Source organism: Perna viridis, chromosome 11, assembly GCF_037379345.1.
Source record: "Perna viridis isolate PV_CMFRI_1.1 ecotype Kerala chromosome 11, ASM3737934v1, whole genome shotgun sequence".
Taxonomy (NCBI): domain Eukaryota; kingdom Metazoa; phylum Mollusca; class Bivalvia; order Mytilida; family Mytilidae; genus Perna; species Perna viridis.
In genome coordinates, this window is record NC_142455.1 from 26,582,318 (window position 1) to 26,602,017 (window position 19,700).

At 31.2% G+C, this 19,700-nt stretch overlaps 1 protein-coding gene across 5 annotated transcripts in view; it reads right to left on the reverse strand.

Moving 5' to 3' along the window:
* Positions 1-19,700, reverse strand: part of LOC148603533 (receptor-type tyrosine-protein phosphatase N2-like) — a 136,763-nt gene that overhangs the window by 51,990 nt on the left and 65,073 nt on the right. For all 5 annotated transcript variants that reach the window (XM_088554054.1, XM_088554053.1, XM_088554052.1 and 2 more), the window contains exon 10: positions 8,293-8,369. In XM_088554054.1, the coding sequence (XP_088410180.1) occupies positions 8,293-8,369 (77 nt within the window). The remainder of the gene's footprint in view (positions 1-8,292; positions 8,370-19,700) is intronic.

The following is a 19,700-nucleotide window of genomic DNA, read 5'->3' on the forward strand; positions in this document are numbered from 1 at the left end:
CTTGATCAAACAAGATATCATTCCATGAAAGGCCAGGCAAATCATTTGATCAGTTCATAAAATGTGCACAGGCCAAGCAAATGTTGGGTCTACAGAAAGACCAAATAGACCACCAAGAGGCCAAGTCAACCAAACATTTAGTCTACACATTACAGTGTAATAGACCAAGCGAACACAATGATTTGTTCATTTGTTTGTTGGGGTTTAATGTCGAACACATTGAGAATCTGACTGTGTTCTGGATATTGTGAAAATTAAATCCATTTACTGGACAAAAATTTCAGAAGCCAACCAAAAAACAAAAATTTGCAAAATCAGAAGTATACATCAAGTAAAAAAAATGAATGATAAAATTTGGATACAAAAAAGCCTAATTCCATTTTAAAATGAAAGAAAATCATGTATGAAAATTATATAAATGTTTAAATAATAAATCTATGCCATACAATATAGAAGTATACATAACATTTATATACAGCATTACATCATTCAACTGTGGATGCATTACTCTTCCCATGGAAACATCAACAGTCCATGTGATATTGTCTGGTCAAGATGTATACAATGCAGTACCATATAAATCTGTCATTTACAGTAAAGTTTAGAAATGAGGTCACTCAAAAGAAATTTTTATTTCAAATTCTAAAAGATTTACAAGCTATATTAAACTTTTATTGATAATAAGCGTACTCTTGATCCAGTCAAAACTGCCAATGAATTGTATTTTTTTCTGTTTTTATTTTCCTGACTACCCCAAGTCATGCCAACACAATCCATCAATCTGGTCATGAATGAAACAGATATTCTGAATATGATACAAGACTACGATGACAAAAATTACAAGATGATGAATTCTGGTGTATCACCATAGCTGTCAGTATTATTGTTCCGTCAATTGTTGAATTGCGTGCCGTCGCATGTTCACATCATGTTGATGTATTGTTAATTGTTCTATATAGCTAGTATCGTTATATCACTATGTTCCCGCAAAGAGGATGTCAAATTTCAATTTCTTCCTAACAATGCATGTTTTTGCCATGACATCAAAACATGGTTTTAGAGAATAGCTGTGAATAATTTAACTGAAGAAAATCTAATTTTTACCAGAAAAGACGACAGTAATTTGTCTTTGCCAATTTCTACGGACTTCTTGATCGGTTTTGTTGCACAGAAAATCAATGCTGTGCAAAGAAATACAATTAATTTACATTCAAATTGTTAACAGAGAAATTCTCTTTTCCTACTTAAAGTTTTTCTCTCCTTTTGTTGGTCATAATTAACTGATGAATGCTTAATTTTAGGAAGAATTCAAAGAAGTTCTTCTAAGCTTGGAACAATAAGAGAACACAGAAGCAATTTAATTGTAAGGATTAAAGACACATTGGTTATCGCACGACTTAATACAGAAAGTTACTTAAATCAAAAACGAAACCAACAAAAATTTTAATGAATATTTAACGAGCTAGATCTAAATTTAAATTTTCAAATATTAAGTAATGCATACTAATATTTGAAACTTAATTTAGTGCAATAGCGGTTTTTGTTTTCAAAAAGAAGCAAAAACATAAAGAAATACCTTTAAATTCAATGTGTGTCAAATTCTTCCATTAATTCCTCTCTGTACATTAATGCAGTTTAAAGAAAAATTCTGAGACAATTAAAGGCAAGGGATTAATTGAAATCTGAAACTCAGATATATAAAGGGTTACTAGTATTTTCGTTGGGTATAAATTTCCATAGTCATAGTGGTTTGGAATGGGAAATTAAGGGGAAAAAAGCCTAAACAAACATGTCAAACCATAAAAATCCCTTCTGGATAATGCTAAATTTCATGTTGTTTTTGTTTTCCTTGAAAATAATTAAATTAATTGGTCTTTTTCACTCTAATCCAAGGTTCTAAGATGGAAGGTTACTGACTTGATTTTTTTTTCTATTTGTGCTTCACAATAGTTAAGAAATATATTGAACTCATCAAAACTTTGAGCAAGCAAACATGACCTATTTCAAAGTCAGATGAGTTGTAATTTAAGAATGCTATTCCCTAAATGAGGCATAGAGCCACATAAAAATAGCCTTTATTCCCAAGAGATCATTGTGGCGGTAACGATGGTCATTGATAACCCAATTAGACAAGATATACGAAATAATTTTTCACTAAGAGATAATTCTGTTCATCATACTATTGATCATAGGGAGTCAAAAATAAATGATGATCTTTCTCTTCACCCATAACTCCTAATAGGACAGGCAAATTTGTCCACATATTGATTTAGGAGTCAGAAAGATTTATGGACGTATTATAGGATTATTAATCCTAAAAGGAGATGTGAGAAAAATCAGCTTCTATAGATATCATATTAAAAACGTGAACATCAAATTCACATCACCATTCTCAGTGCAAATAATCAGTTCTACAACCTAGTAAAATTATACCCTAGACACTCACACAGTGTGCTGAAAGATGGCAGCTTATGTTTCATCTAGCATAATGAGAAAAAGGCAAGAAACATCTGCTTCATGTTGACGTAATGAGGGAAATTGCAGACAAGGGACTGTACAGACAATTATCAATAAATAAGAAAATGTTAAAAGTAAATTCTACAAATTCTGAAACTTTTCTGGTGTTTTTTTTTTTTTTTTTTATAAAGGAACAATGTGACTGTGATGTAATAATACAAACTGAAACTCACAATTTGATAAAGGGAGGTAATCAAAGTAGTTTTTCACTCCTGCAACATTTAATATAATTTATTTTTCCAACCTAGACAACCCAATCACGAATTCTGTACTCGATTTTCTCTGATTTAAGGTTTTTATATATATGAATCAGAGCAAAATGATTTTGCTTGACTGGGGTAAACATTTTATCACTCACTTAATTTCAAATTGTGCCTAGGGCCGCAGGTAATGGAAGATGTTTACCTGATATTTGGCGCTATATATAAAAAAAATTATTATCTTCAGAAGACAATAATGATTATGATTGTTTAAAAATTTTTTAATAATGAGCAGCACTTTAAGCACATGATATGCCGTTGCCCTTTTAACTTGTCCTTATGCTTTTAATGACTTTATATGATCAACTAGAAATACTGTAAGCCCTGTCAAAAACCATGAATCTCCACCCATCCACCCCCACCCCAAAAAAGTAAATTAAAAATGCACCAAAATTTGGCACTTGGCCGTTTCCACTTTTTTTTCTTTTTCTTTTTTTTAAGAGTAAATCTCCAGAACACGGAAACGTAAAATCTGACATTTACACAAATCATAAGGGCACTTACATCAATAGATATGAACAATTCACCAAAAGTTTCATACAAGTTAGTGAAAGTGTTTTTAAGTTACTGTCAAAAACTTAAAAGTCCCCCCTTTTTAAGTATAAAAATTCATTACATGGAAACGAACAAATCTGAAATTTATAAAAATCAAAAGGGAGCTTATGTCAATATATATAGACAATTCACCGAAGTTTCCTAAAAGTTGGTTAAAGTGTTTTTGAGTTATTGTCCGAAAAATTGAAAATCCCACTTTTTTTAAGTATAGAAATTCATAACATGGAAACGAAAAATCTGAAATTTATAAAAATTTAAAGGGAGCTTACATCAATAGATATGAACAGTTCACCAAAGTTTCATAAAAGTTGGTGAAAGTGTTTTTGAGTTATTGTCCGAAGTGTGGACGACGGACAGACGGACAACAGTATACCATAATACGTCCCATCTTAGACAGACGTATAAAAATGGAAACAAGACAGTGGTAAAGGGAGGTAATCAAAGTAGTTCAGGATTGCTAATCTATCAGAAATATATAAATGATGGTATCTGAAAGCATAATCAAGTTTTAAGCGATAATTAAAATAATATAATCCAAAGATTAAGACTAGACCATGAAAATAGAAACAAACAACAAAGAAGAAGAAATTACCAAAATAAGATATACAAAGAAACAAAAGTAAATGAGCAAAGAACTGAAAGTTTGGACCAGGTGCACTGGTAGGGAAAGCATTCTCTACTTTTCTACAAACACCAAATGAGTTTCTCATGAAAAACCAATAAGTAATCAATCCTCAAAATGCTAAAAATGAAGTACAATGGAATCCACCTCATCAAATATATGATTTTACCATAATCCTAAATAAACCCATTTTTTCCCAATCAACCATAAAACAAACCAGTAAGAAAGCACAGGGAAAGCTTACACTATTTTCTACAAGTAAACAATATCCTGATATCCAAAGAATATATATAAGAATAAAAATTTTCCCAAACAATTTATTTTGACAAATTTTGGGAATAAGAAAAAATTGCAAAAATAAGTCATTGTGAAAATGTTTCCCCTTTATGAATGTATGTGTGACAGAATATTAGTCCCCAAAATAAAAAGTAGTGAAATTTAATGTGAAAACATGGCAGTTAAACTAGTAATTCATTCTCAGCAGTCTTTTGGCCACTTGACATTAGGATATGTCATGTCAGAAATTCATCTGTCTCTGACATCACCAGTTATAACAGAGGTTAGAGAGCATTATAAGAATTGTCACATCATTGCTTTCAACCAATCAGGTTTTATAGACATCACAATCACACAATAATCATTTTTTCATATCACTTGTCCACATCACATTGTCCATAGTGTGATACTGCAGATATCTAGCCATACAAGAAGTAGATGAAAGGACCAAATCATAAATCAGAATGCATATCAGTACCAGGAAATAATTCATTCCAAGCAGTCTACTGCTAGGGCCTTGAAGCATGAAGGCAATAGACCAAGAATAAAACTGCAATCAATCTAATGTAACCATTTAGGCAATCAAGTTGTGGGGATTTAATTTAACCTTAGTTCTCAGACATACTTATTTCAAATCACCACCTTCGATCTTATACAGCAGGACTCTAATAAATGTCTTTTTTCTAGTATACAGAAAAACAATTAGTTCACATTCAGGTCTTTAAATGTAAAGCATTGATTAGAAATTTACATTTCAGAGGTGACTCTTCAACGAAGCAATTGCACACATGGATGAAAAAAGCTTCAACCATTTAATGGCACTTCAGCAGAGTATATAGAATTTCATTAGGAGGTTGTCATATCAGTCTTAAACCAGATTATACTATGACATGGTTGGTGTGACCTTGCTATACTCTCTTTTCAACCTTGCCAATTTCTCAATACCTTGAGGCAACTTCACTCCACATTCTGCGCCTGGTCCATGTTCCCAGTTTTCAGGAGTTCAAGTTCCTCATATACTTTTGTTAATTTGTATGTATTATTTTGGTTATTGCATGTTCTTTGTTGTGTATGTCTGTTTTCCATGTCTGGTCTCTGTCCCTGGGTTACATTTTATTTTATTTCTGCTAGAATCTTGGTTCCATTGGTTACTCTCACAACAGACAGCATAGCAACAAACCCAAAATTCAACTATATCAAATGAAAGAGATACAATGCAAATCAAAGGCATGTATGTAAACAATACCAGCAATGCAAAGAATGATAACCCCCTGGAGACTATAAAAACTTGACCTGTGACCATTGACCTATGACTTTGACATTCAAATTCCAACAAAATTTTTAACAATCTAGTCAGTTAAGTTGAAGTTCATTGAAGGATGCTGAACTGTATTCAATAACCCCATCATAAGACTAGGATGCATTAGTTTTCCATCTTTTAACACAGCATAAGGGGTTTCTACCCTATTTTAGAATCCATATCAAAACAGGAAATATATTTATATTTTAAGAGTGCACATCCTCCAATCAGCATCTTGCTTATAAGTAGCACTTGTGATACTGAAAATGTAATGAAACTTACTACCATTGTAGCTTCCATACTGAACAAGAAAATTTGTAATATCAGAATAATTATTATCTATAATTCTTAGAGTTTTCAAAAGTTTTATCACAAGCTGAGTATCAATTACTTTCACATAAACTAATGGAACGAATTTGATCTGTCCACAGCATGAAAAAATCTCTTTTACAGTCTTTGAACCAAAAATAAAACTTGATAAGACCTTAAAATCTTCCACATATGAACATTGTTACAGCTAACCATAAAATTTACCAATTAAACTGTATCAAATTGCCTGTTTTTGAATAATAAACAAAAAAGTTGGACCAATGTTAATATGCTTTTTTTTCATATCTACAATATATTCTGGTGATAAAAGGTCATATAATGAGGCACAGTTACCAAATCTCATGTAGAATAATAGAATTAAAAAAAGAAACATGTTTCAATTTATGTATATATGAATGAAGGTAACCATAGTAACATTTGGTCACATCTTGTTATTACAAAACCTGTTTATGCTAGTTTGCGAAAATCTTGCCATATACATAAAATACAGTCACTGGATTTTGGACACAGAAAAAAGGGGCACCAAAAAGGACATTAAGATATTAAATCAATATCATTTATTGCAAAAGAGGGTTACCTTTTGTTAAGGACATAATTCAACACCTTTTCTGAAATTATGTAGGAAAGATAGTAAAGACAGCACTATATAAGAAGAGGAAATATTAAGAACATAACAACTTTTTTACTCTTGGATACTAGTGTATTTGCCATCACTTAAAGGGATCTTAAGGAAACCCAAATCCTTGAAATTTTAATAATCATGAGTCTGTACAAATATCAGACATGTTTCCACATAATGATGACCTTGAAACATAATATGACATTCATGTGCCAGCTGTTTTTACACTATTATATTAACACCTAAGATTTGACAGGTATGTTGAGTGTCCAGTGAAAGAAAAGCATGACTAAAATAATTGGCAGTTGATAGTTCAGGTGTTAATTAGTATGATAAAACACAGAACCAAATCAGACATGAATCACAAAAATAATACCAAAGCATGAACAATGGGACAATTCAAATACACCAAATTCCAAATACATGGCCATGATGTGAAACAAAAGGCTCCCAGGAGCCTGAATTGCTCACCTGGTTGAATTTTGCCTTTCAAAGGCAATAAATTTAACAAGAAGTTGTCCAACAATTTTCACTCCAAAGGTCTTTGGTAGGACTTTTCATAAGGATCATTTCAACAATTGAAAGTTTCTTTAAATCTATCATAGTTTCAAGATATTGACTGAAAACTCAAAAAAAAAAAAAAAAAGTCATTTTTTCCCCTTTCAAGGACAATAACTCTTTAAAAAAAAGACAACTTGACAACTTTTATCCCTAAGACTTTTGTTGTCCAAATAATAAGGATCCCTTCAGCTATAGAAAGAATTTGGCCAAACTTAACGGTTTTGGAGATATACACAAAAAACTACTGTCTGACCCCTATGTTCTAGTTTCAGTAACAGCAGCCAGGTTTTTCAACGAATCAAAAATCCCCACACCAGTTCTATGCAAGATATCCCAAGGAACATTCATACCAAGTTTGGTTCTAATTAGTCCAGTAGTTTCAGAGGAGAAGAAGAGTTTTGTATAATTGACGACAGACGCCAATGATGGCAATAGCTCACATGGCCTTTGGCCAGGTGAGCTAAAAAGGAAACAAAAATGATCTACATAATCAATGTAGTGAACCAAATAAAATAAATTATATATAAAAACTAGAAATGAAGAAATGCAAGAGATAGCAGAGAAAACTAAAGCACTATCAATAAGAACATCCACATAAGACCAGTTTATAAAAAAGTGTAAACTGGATGTTTGTATAACTTGTACAAAAATTATAAACAGTCCATCTTAGTTTCTTATGGATTCCAGTCCAAGTATTAAAAATAGGACATAAAGGAACATTAAGTGATTCCTCACCATGTAATGGTGAAAAAAAGGGAAGCAAAATGTTCAATACAGCTCAGCATTTTGAATTTGCTAAGAATTGAACTTAACCTGTATTGTATGATACTTAACAGTCGTGCAAAGTTGCGAAACAATTCATCAATCTATTCTCAAGTTATCACCAGGAAACCCTTGGAGGCCAGACATACAGACAAACAGTCACACAACCTTTTGTAGGGAAGCACATACTATCTCGCCACTTTGTAAGGCAGGATATAAAACTTCATTCCTAATTCAAAATTATTGGGTTTTATTCTATTCAACTCATCATATGGGTAAGTAAACTTCACTACAAGCCAGTTCAGTTTGGGAAAAAATTGCCCGCTTGACTAATTGGACAATTTTCTTTACTTCCTGTCTGAAAAATTAAAGTTCTGCATTTGATATTTTTTCAAATTTAAAACAAATTAAAAATCACATTACTTGCCTGTACATCTAATAACCAAGAACATATACTGTCAAAACTTCACTCTAGTATCAGAAAACTTACCCTATTACCCCAACCAATTTCTACAATGTCTACTCCATGAACACCACTCTTTGCTAAAATTTCTTTTTCCTTTCCAGCTGAAAATAGAATTAAGAAATTAAAAGTTACATGTTGATGATAATTGAACTCATTTCATTATCAAATCAATGTAATAGATTATTTCATAAATAATATGACCTTCCAATATATGCATTTTTTTTCTTAATATTTTATAGTTCATATCAAACTGTTAAAAATCAAACTGATATTCAAATTTATCGAAGTTCTTCATGTGCTCTGTACATTATAACAGTACTTAGTTTTATTACAAATACAGAAAGCAAAAAACTCATTGACAGAATTGTAGTCAATAAAAAAAATATACTCTACATGGCTCAGCTTGATGTGACAGCAATCATAAGACCACAAACAAGTGGGTCAAGCTATCCTTGATAGATCTCTCAAGTTAATGCATAGAAACCATGACTCTTAAGGAAGATGGCAATGACAATGAACAACTATATAACAACATAACAAGAGGAAATGTATGCAAAGGAATGGAACAATCTTTTTTCTAGATTGGAACTGTCACTGGCATACACTAATGAAAGCTAAGATATTACAGTTAACCATATTAATTTCGCAAACAATTAATTTGTTGTTACTTTGTGAGAAAGAAAGAAAAAACATGATATAATGTGATATAATAAATTGCCATGAACAAGTCCATTCATTATGAAATACTTTGACAGGAAGTTAGTAGTAAAAATTAACTATAAACTGTGAGTGAGTGGAGCAGTTCTCATTAACTTGATTCCATCACTCCCCATTGATATCATATAACTTTTGACCTCTAAATTGATTAGGATCAGAATCTAAAAAATGAACTGTGTAATGGGAAAAGGTAATAAAGATTCTGTGAAATTTTCATGAAATTCATTTCAGAGTAGTAAAAGTAGCGGATACTCCCATGTCATTATACCCAAAATCAAAGTACTCATGTAATGAATCAATTTATATTGTTTGTTTGAATTTTTATGCCTCAAATAATTGTCAAATTGCAAAAAAATAGGATAAAAAGAGAGTATGGGGAACAAATACAAATGGAATTTAACACAAGCTTAATATTATCATAAATGTTTAGTATTGAACTATTTGTTTTATTTTTCAATTCACCATTCAGATTACAAAACCTAAACACCAAAATGCATTATGCAGCATAGCAGTGTGCTAGTTCGGGTAATATTCAGGTTTTATATCAGTTTACATGGAACACTTAGATGAATGAATACAAAACTCTTGGATACAGTGCAAAATTGAACTACAAACTTCTAGTTGGCCATTCCTAGTTTTTTTTTCATTTTCAGGTCGAAATTCAATATATCGCCCTCCAGGTCGAAGCTGTCTATTAAATTATTGAAACTTAATCCACAATCATTGAAATAAATCATATCCATAGATACACGTTCCTCTCAACTAGCTACATTTCCCACTTGATAAGCTTTATAGTTCAAGAGCTACAAGTTATTCCATAGACATCTATGTGTCAGGTAAAACCGCTTAGTTTCTGGGCACCAAGTCCAGAGACACGTAAATTAACAAAAAACGATAATGTCTTATAACATAGTTTCACGTATTGGGTCTGGTACAGGAAACATTAGCCATGTACTTTAAGTTTTGGATCATCTACAGTTCAATTATAATAGCATACAAATTGCCAAAATAACCAAATAGAATGATTATTGCAAATAGCAGTAACACCTGACCCAAAAAATGACACAATTCCAGAGAAATGCATAATCAAAATTCCTATGCCATCGTCTATGCAAACTTTCATTTTATTTGTCGACTGTCGGCTCCCGTCATATCATGAGGCGGTAACTGTAATAAAATCATAGGTGATATGTCAGAATGGTTTTGGGGTTGTGCTACCCTTTTGTAAAAAAATGGCCTTACGCTGAGGGCAAATAATAACCTGAAACCCCTTTCTTCATACAAATTTCTTGATTGGAACCACTGCCCCAGGGCCTGCATGAAATATCTACGACAGCTCTTCCTATTGCTACTCAGCATTCCTCTTTACATTTTAATTCTATGATTGATGACTACTTGTAATCTTGCAGGGTTTTCATTTCTAGCTAATTTATAATACATCAAATGGTTTATTATGTGTCTAAACATAAACAGGCAACTTGAATATATTGACAATGAATGACTGGTTCAATCGGGTAAATGCATAGAAATAAACCGGTTACAGTGCTGATAAGAGATTAGAGGTAAACTATTTTTAACTGAATTGTTGTTAATACATATAAAATTAATAAGCATATTTACTTCGCAGTTAAAGTTGTATACTGAGTTTGTTTATTGGCATAAATAACATAGAATTAAATTTGATAGATTAGAAATACCTACAGAATGGCCCTAACTATCTGCATTTGAACCTTAATAGGGAATGACAATGGAATTATTTTCCTGTGATAGTGTAAGATAGTTTCAGATGCTATCAGGTTCTACAAATGTAAAGGCTCTAGTGACTGCTATATCAATTCTGTTCTTCAATTTAAATTGATAAAAATACCCACCCACCCCTCCTTCCCATGTTGCATTTTGTAGTAAAAAACAACTTAAAATGGCAAAAACTTTTGTTTAAAAAATCTGATTAAACTTAAATTTGAATATGATCCCTATTTTATGATACAGAATATCTATTCAAAGTTCGAAAAAGATCCTTTAGTATCCTCTTAAAGTTATTACAGAAATACACGAGTCAGATACCAAACATATCATCAGGCTTAGCAAACAAAATGAATTGAAAAACTGTGTTTAATGGTCAAATTACTATTTCAGACATGATTTTACCAGGTCTACAAAGCAGAAATCGGCAAAATCCAAAGTAAATATACAGTTAAAAAAAATGTAACAATAAAATTTGGATTTAAAATAGCGGAATTCTGCTAAAAAGCGGGAAAAAATTATGTTTGCTATTTTGACAAATGGACAAATAATAATACAGTTTAATTTATCTCAAAGTTTCATAAATAATGTTTCAAATTTACAACTAATAAAAGTAATGTTTTACTCATTATATAAAAATATATCAACAATAATGCTGGCAGAATCCTTTTAAAAATTGGTAAAAAATGTCATTATCAAACATTCAAAACTAGAAGACATGGAAAAAAAATTTGTCAGACATTTTCATTAAAACTTCAGAGCACTCCATTAAATAAAGGTTTTTAAGGCTTCTCACCCTAAGATGAAGAAACCTTACAAGGTACACATGCTGTACTCCTAGTCAAACCTCTGACCGTGGACAGCTCTAACCCATATAACTTCATAATTGTATTGTAACCTTATCACATTGGTCGTAATAACAAACATCAGAAGGGAAGAGGGTTGTGAGAGTTCTGTCGGAAATCAAATAAAATCAGACATTATTAGACATGTAGACTTCATTAATTTTCTAAAATACAGATTCTTCTTCTGCTGAAAGATAATTATATATTTTTGATATTGTCAAGCATGTGATAAAGTTCCAGCATGCCTAATTACACAACTTAGAAATAGCAAAGCATGTGAATTCATCATGTCTTTACATGTGTCTCCCAGAAAATGTACAATTTTGGAAAATGTAATGTAGTATTTTCTTGGTTTACTTTATTTAGTGATTTCATGAAGTAAACCAAGAAAATACCACATAACATTTTCCAGAATTGTACATTTTCTTCGGGACATGTAAAAATAGAGCCATCAATTATCATTTGTCATAAAGTGCAACATCTTTAAATTTTTAAACTTTAAATCTTTATGTCATATCAAACCACAAAAATGTATATGCGCAAATACACTCATTCGACAGAATCTGCAAGTATTAGTAAAAATTAATGCTTTTCAAGTACTAGAGTTCACAAAATACTTCATGGTCTTACAGGTTACATCTGCCTCATATAAGGACAGATAAGCTGGCTAATATGATAGAGATGTCACATTTTATCAACCTGGTGCTACCATAAAAAATTCTGACCTACCATATAAATAGATATCACAGGAATTAACATTGGTCATATGACCCAAACCAGAACAACTCTACAATATAACATGGACTTAAGGAAGGCTTATAAATACCAGTATCCCTTCATGGCATTTAAGGTAGCCACATTCCTCACATCTCCGATAGTCTTATTCAACAATTAATCTTTAATTAGTTCAACTATAAATCAACTCTATTTTCAAGAATTTTTTTCACATTAAAGGGAAAAGTACATTTAAGCAGGAATTAATTTTCACAATTATCTACAGAGTGTGTGTCCACAGACTGTTCTAGATTTTTTACCATACAGCACTATCAGCACTTTTAAACTTTGTGCTTTGCTAATCAGATTTATATAACATTTAAATCTGAGCGATAATTCACCCTACAGTACCACAATGAAATTGAATTGCTCTGCCACTGGCTCAAAAATGTATTTTTATTTCTTTTTGCAGTAAATAACTCAATAATATTGCTAGATGACATTTCAGCACAAATAATCCAATATAAATGTAATACATTACGAAAAAAAAAACAAAAAAAAAACAGGAGGATTAAACAAAAAGCATGAAACTTATTACATTGCAATCAAGTAGCAGTCTTTGTAAAAATCATGCAAATTCTGTAAAATGCGATACACCTCAAAAGAGGTTACACATTTTTATTTTTGTTATTAAAGTGCCTTATAGGTCTATGTGATGAAATATATAATCATTCATTCCAATCTGTCTGCTCTTAGGAGATAATCCATATGGAAAATCAAATAGTTTCTACTATATTTTAGTGTCAATTATAGAGTTATCTCCCTTAATTTTGAATTCTACGCTACATTCTAAATAATTTTTATCTCATATTATCAAGGGTAATATGAAAGGCCACATGTTACTTTCTGTTTTCTATGACATTTTAAACAAAATATCAAAAATAAAAGTATGTACACTTTCCAACCATGAATCACAATTGGCATGATTTTTATGTGGAGTGCTACTTAATACTTAATTCCTTTTCAGGAATTTTTTCGTGAGTGATAAATCAATTATAATGTATAAGTAACAAATTCAAGGTTTTCTGCACATGTGGTACGGTCTTAACCTCAGACCATATTAACAGAGCTTGCTGAATTGAAATCAGCTCATCAAAGACTTACCACTCAACTTAGAAGACTGGGTGACTAGTGTTTGCTATGAACCATTGATTGATTGATTGTAGAATTGATATTGCATGCAATTTAGGATAAGAATATTTGATAAATCCATCAGGCTCTGTATTGTACTACCAGTAGTCAAATATGCTGAATCATGATTTTTAATGTGCTAGCTCACAGAAGCAACAACCCTGAGACAAGAATGTCACCCCACGTACAATCCTATATGCTTCATGCAGAAGGAAGACAATTCAAGTCCTCAGTAAGCATGTTATGAGATGTGATACCAATAAAAAGACTTATAAATTGCCTTGTGCCCAAATATTCATTTGTGTTTTGTTATTGTGCCAAAAAAATCATTTTCCCAATGCCCAGAGTTAGTGTAAGACAGTAGCCACTCAGTCAAGAAACAAGGGAAATACTGTAAAAAAAATCATCTGATAATATAAACAGAAAAACATTATCTAATTTCAGTCATCAAAAGAGAAGCACAGAATTAAGCAGCACTTATTCATATCTATCAAATAGATCATGATGCTGTGGGTCATGTGGCAATGAATGGACTGATTGGTTGCTCCAAAAATATTATCTGGACTGAGGCATAGCTGAACATCAAATGCTGAAATGACCAAGAAGCAATTAACTCCATGACAAAAACATCTTAAGTGTCAGTCTGGGTAAGAATCAGGCAGTGGGTGAAACATGATATGAAAAAACCCACCATTTTGAAAGTTTAATTTGACTATTTGCTCCATCAGAATCAAGGGGAAAAGAAAGATCATACGTATCATGTTGGTAAATTGAGTTATAATTTCAATGAAATACACTGAAAATGAACATTTCAAGGGCAGAAAACTCATTTTACTAACATTCTATCGAAACAAATTTGAGCAAATCCAGAGATGCAGAGATCAAACAATAGTCTGTTCAAATAAAAAAGCATCCTTAAATAAAATTATATTGTCAGATCCATGGAGTTTTGCATGTTTCTTATTTTTCCCATTTTGCCTGATTCTTACAAACACTTACACTTAATTTTTCATTCATTTTGTAGTCAATTTTCTTTACAAAGCATGCAAAGTTATTTTGACAACAATAAGAACACAAGTCCCATTTAAAAATGTCTAATACGAAAATTTTATTCATGATACATCATGACAATATATCACCCTGTAGGAAATAGAAGAAAATAAATATGCAGGGCAAAAAGGATCAAAATTCAATTTTTCATCTCTTCTGATGATCAATTATATGATACGATGACATTTTTACACAATTATCTTTCGATGATGACAAAACCAATAGCTCTGGTATAATCCATTGTATCACAGTTTTTGAATTGGATTATTTTGTAATCAATATTACAGAAAATGTATCTTATCTCGCATATTGTATCTATCTTTTTATCTACTGCATGAATTTAAAAATTATCAAGTGTATTTTTCATGGTGGAAAAATCTCACTTTAGAAATGTTAAAGGTTGTTGCAAATTATAACTCAGCTGCATTTTTTGCAATTATAAGCAAATCACAATAATTTCTGAGTTTAAAACCTCTATTATTAAATGTGAAATGATTTTAAGTTTGAAAATTGCACTTGGTTTTATAAATTTCTGCAGCTAAATTAGCATTAATCAATTTCAATACATTTCAATTTAAACACTTTTTTCACTTTTGCATCATTTTTCAGTGGAGGGAGGGAGCAAAGTTTTTACTTTTACATTTTATTCAAAACTAAAATAATGCTTATTGAGATTTTCAAAATAATTCTTGTTATATATATGACTAAGTTTATTTTGATTTTTTTTGTGTAACATACACAAGTTACACAATAATTTACCCTTAAAGATTAAAACTAAAGATAATATGTTCCCTCTTAAAATCTTATAAAATGATTTAATGTGACATGTGAAACAATAAGAATATTCACAAATATGATTATTGTCTCCATTATGTGTACATCAAAGTATCAAATTTGTCACTAAAATACCCATGTGTGCAATATAAAAGAAATTACATTTTGTATTTTCAGTTTGCTTAAAATGAACTTTTTTTCCAAAGGGTAAGTACTTATAAAAACAGAAAAAGCCAAAGCCTTTAAAAATACTAAAACAATGGTAATTTCAAATCTTAAAGTAATATCAGCACTTTATACATCATAAGCAAAATAGTTGAAAAAATACATTATGAATTTTACAGATTCAATCAAAGCATTTTTGGTCTGATTGGTTGAAGGTTGTTGTTTTTGGTCTGATTGATTGATTGTTGTTGTTTTTGGACTGATTGGTTGAAGGTTGTTGTTTTAGGACTGATTGGTTGAAGGTTGTTGTTTTTGGACTGATTGGTTGAAGGTTGTTTTTTTGGTCTGATTGATTGATTGTTGTTGTTTTTGGACTGATTGGTTGAAGGTTGTTGTTTTTGGACTGATTGGTTGAAGGTCGTTGTTTTTTGTCAGATTGATTGATTGTTGTTGTTTTTGGACTGATTGGTTGAAGGTTGTTGTTTTAGGACTGATTGGTTGAAGGTTGTTTTTTGTCAGATTGATTGATTGTTGTTGTTTTTGGACTGATTGGTTGAAGGTTGTTGTTTTTGATCTGATGGATTGATGGTTGTTGTTATTTGTCTGATTGATTGAAGATGTAGTATTCGGTCAGATTGATTGATTGGAAGTTGTTGTTTTTGTTCAGATGGATTGATGGTTGTTGTTATTTGTCTGATTGATTGAAGATGTAGTATTCAGTCAGATTGATTGATTGGAAGTTGTTGTTTTTTTCTGTCTGATTGATTGAATGTAGTTTTGTCTGATTGGTTGAAGATTGTTGTAATAGGTTTGATTGATTGAAGGATGTTTTTTTTTCTGTCCAATGGATTAAAGCAGTTTGTTGTTGTTATTGGTCTGACTGCTTGAAGAAGGTTGTTTTATTCTGATAATTTAAAGCAGTTTGTTGCTGTATTTTAATTGGTTAAAACAGTTTATTCCATTTGCTGTTTTATTCTGATAGGTTCAAGTAGGTTGTTGTATTCTGATTGGTTGAAGCAGATTGCTGTTGTATTTCGATTGGTTTAAATATAATTTTATTTCATTATGATTGATAAGAGCAGGATTTTTTTTCCTACAAGATTCATTTATACAGGTGTCACTGAATATATACATTAATAATTTAATTTCAGAAGTAACACGGTTTCTGAATGGATCAAAAATTTTGTTTATCAACTCAAAGACCCAATTTTGTAAAGACTGTGACAACAGAAAATCTTTTAAATGACTTATTTGTTCAATTTGGTATTTAAATTATTTTTTCGATTTATTCGAAATAACCTCAATGCCCATGGTGCACACTTTTAAATAACCTTCTACACAGGTTATTCAGTGTGCACCACATGACTGAGGTTATTTTTTCATAGACCGAAGAAGTATAACAGTCATTCCTTAAATAATCAACTACATTTCCTTTGATACCCCTCTTTGGTAGTCACAATCAAGATACCATCAACAATTTGTCCTGAAGCACAATATATCTGGCATACATTGATTCAACATCAATATGTAATATACCACATTGCATGACATCACCCATAAACAATGTTAATGAACTGGTTTAATGCTGTTTTCTAATTATTTTCTGATTTTATATGCTTTTTGGTATTGTCACTTTTGTCATGAAAGTAAAATGGTGTTTAACATCCAATCGAAATTAATTCAACACTGAACTTCACATGGAGGAGACCTAAGATAAGATTGGGTAATTGAATTAGATGTAAAAAGCTACGAAGGCTTTAATCATTGTCTGACATCAAGACTAAAAAAAGAATACATTTAATTTACAGGAAGAGAGCGGAAAATGTTCCGTCTTATTATAGTTGGACTTGTAATGGAGATTCCTGAGATTGTAACTTTTATATAGTCTGGATCATTTTCTCCTTTCACCTGTGACAGAGTTTGAAATAATCTCTCTTGGTTAAAAACATTGATTTACCTAAATCTGAATCTGGAGTGAAGTAACATTGGTTGACATTTTGGTTCAGCGGTACATTGCCAACTTTTGGGGGTAAAAAAAATTAATTTGTGGTTTTAGCTCACCCCCTTCACATCCCCAAATAGTTTTCATTAAGTACTTTTTCATTATTTAAATGAACAAAGTTTTCAATATCTCTATTCACTTATGTATTGAAAGAAGAGAATTTCATTTGCAACCTATGGGCATTTTTACACAGTTGAAACCAGAATATACTTATGCCTCATTTCAGTATTGTCAAGAGATTTTATTCTCACAAAATTTGAAATCTCAAGTCTAAAGAAACCAAAAATCAATACTTGTTTCATAAACTTTTATAATTACTTTATGAAAACCTCTTGAAGACATAAAAATATTAGTTCTTCATTGCCAAGAGTTGTGTTACAACACAGCCTTATATTTCAAACTTTATTTGTTATCAAATACATCATCTTATCATGACCAAAAATAATGACTTTTCTCCCATAATGCAATTGATCTGTGAATCCTGACAATGATCCTTAAGCTATATCCATTTTCTAACTAATTTGTAAATTTTCTACCATACAGCTCACTACCCCCTAACTTCATTTACACCTCAGAGTCACAAATCCGTTATCGATGTCTTTCCACACAAGATTTTCGTTTCCTTCTGCTAATGATGTGTTGCCATGGAAACATAATTGTTTTTGACAAGACCTGAAGTGTTGATTTTTTTTCTTCTTAAAAACATATGGTCGCTGTAGGTCCAGGATTCACATGCTATTAACGTATGTCAGCATCGCCAAAACTTGTAATGATATTGCATAAGTTAATTTTGGTCCCTTAATAAAAATGACTTTTATATACATATCAGGAGAAGCTGAGGGTATGATTTAATTAAGAGATTTGCGTATTTTCCATATCAGCCAATATAAATCCACATTTATATGTAAAACACTCATTAATAAGCTAAATGAAAAAAGGACGTCATTAAATGCCATAATAGAATGTCTTCATGTTAACAGATGTTGTAAATCAGGTTATCAACTGACTGTAAAGTACTGAACTATGGGAAATTTTTACTACAATTTAAATTTTCATACTTCTGGTCTAACAAGAAAATAAGTAAAAATAGAAATGCAGCTGAACAAACATTTCTTAATTAAGGTAGACCCATTGCAGAGAGCCTTCTTTTCTGTCATCTTTCAAAATCATACACAAGTCTGTATTTTCAGTGAGCAAATTGTTGTTGAAATTATCCTTGAATTGTTCAAAAAGATTTTTTGGCATAAACCCTTATATGGTAAATTTACAACAATATTTTTACAAACCATTTTTCAAAGGGGAGATTAAATAAATACTTATAAAATGCCTCACAGTATGTTACATTATAGTGCAGTTAAGGAAGTATTGTGTAAGTATTTCTTTTCTTATTTTCAAATGTTTTAAAAAAAAATATATTTTTTTAAAGGAGCTTAATTTCACACAAAAACTAAGGTCATGAGATCTGTTGAAAGTAGCTGCCGAACAATTTCGGAAGTAATTTTTTGAACAGTAGATATTTTTTATCACTATACCATAGAAAAAAAATAACCTTAGATACAATTAGAAAATGAATTAACAGGAAAGAGTAAAGCTTCATTTTTCTATGGTACAGATTCAATTACATGAAAATGACAAAATGATATGAAAGACTTCCGTAAAAAAGGAAGACAGTTCCTGTCAACCAAAATACATACAATGAGCTTCATTACAAGAGAAAAAGCACAACTTAATTTTTGAAAGGCCATGCAATCTCATATCATTCCCTGTATGTAAAATTTCACTTTAATTTGACGTGCCTTCACCGCATGTGAGCAAAATTGGTAGTAATTTTCTTCCTAAAAGGCTGCCTGCATCAATATGTTGCTAATGATGTGAAATTTTCTGCTTCATTTTAAGATAATTAGAGCTGGTTAAATTGTTACCCTATCTCATCAAGAACTCTCTACATCATCAACGACACATGTGATCATCGTTCCTAGCAAAAGGATGTCCTCATTGAAAATTACTGAAAATGGTTTTGTACCAACTTAATTTAATGTCAGTTTATGCCTTTGGCATTTTTTGCTATACACTGGACTCAAAAAGGTTAGTCTTAAATTTGAGGACAAAAATATTTATTGTCGGGGGGGCAGTGTTATGACTTGATTCTAACTGTGAGGCCATGCTCAGCTGTTGCAATACAAAAATTAATCCTTTTCTGCACCTGAGCAAGGAAACTTGAAAATCAATCT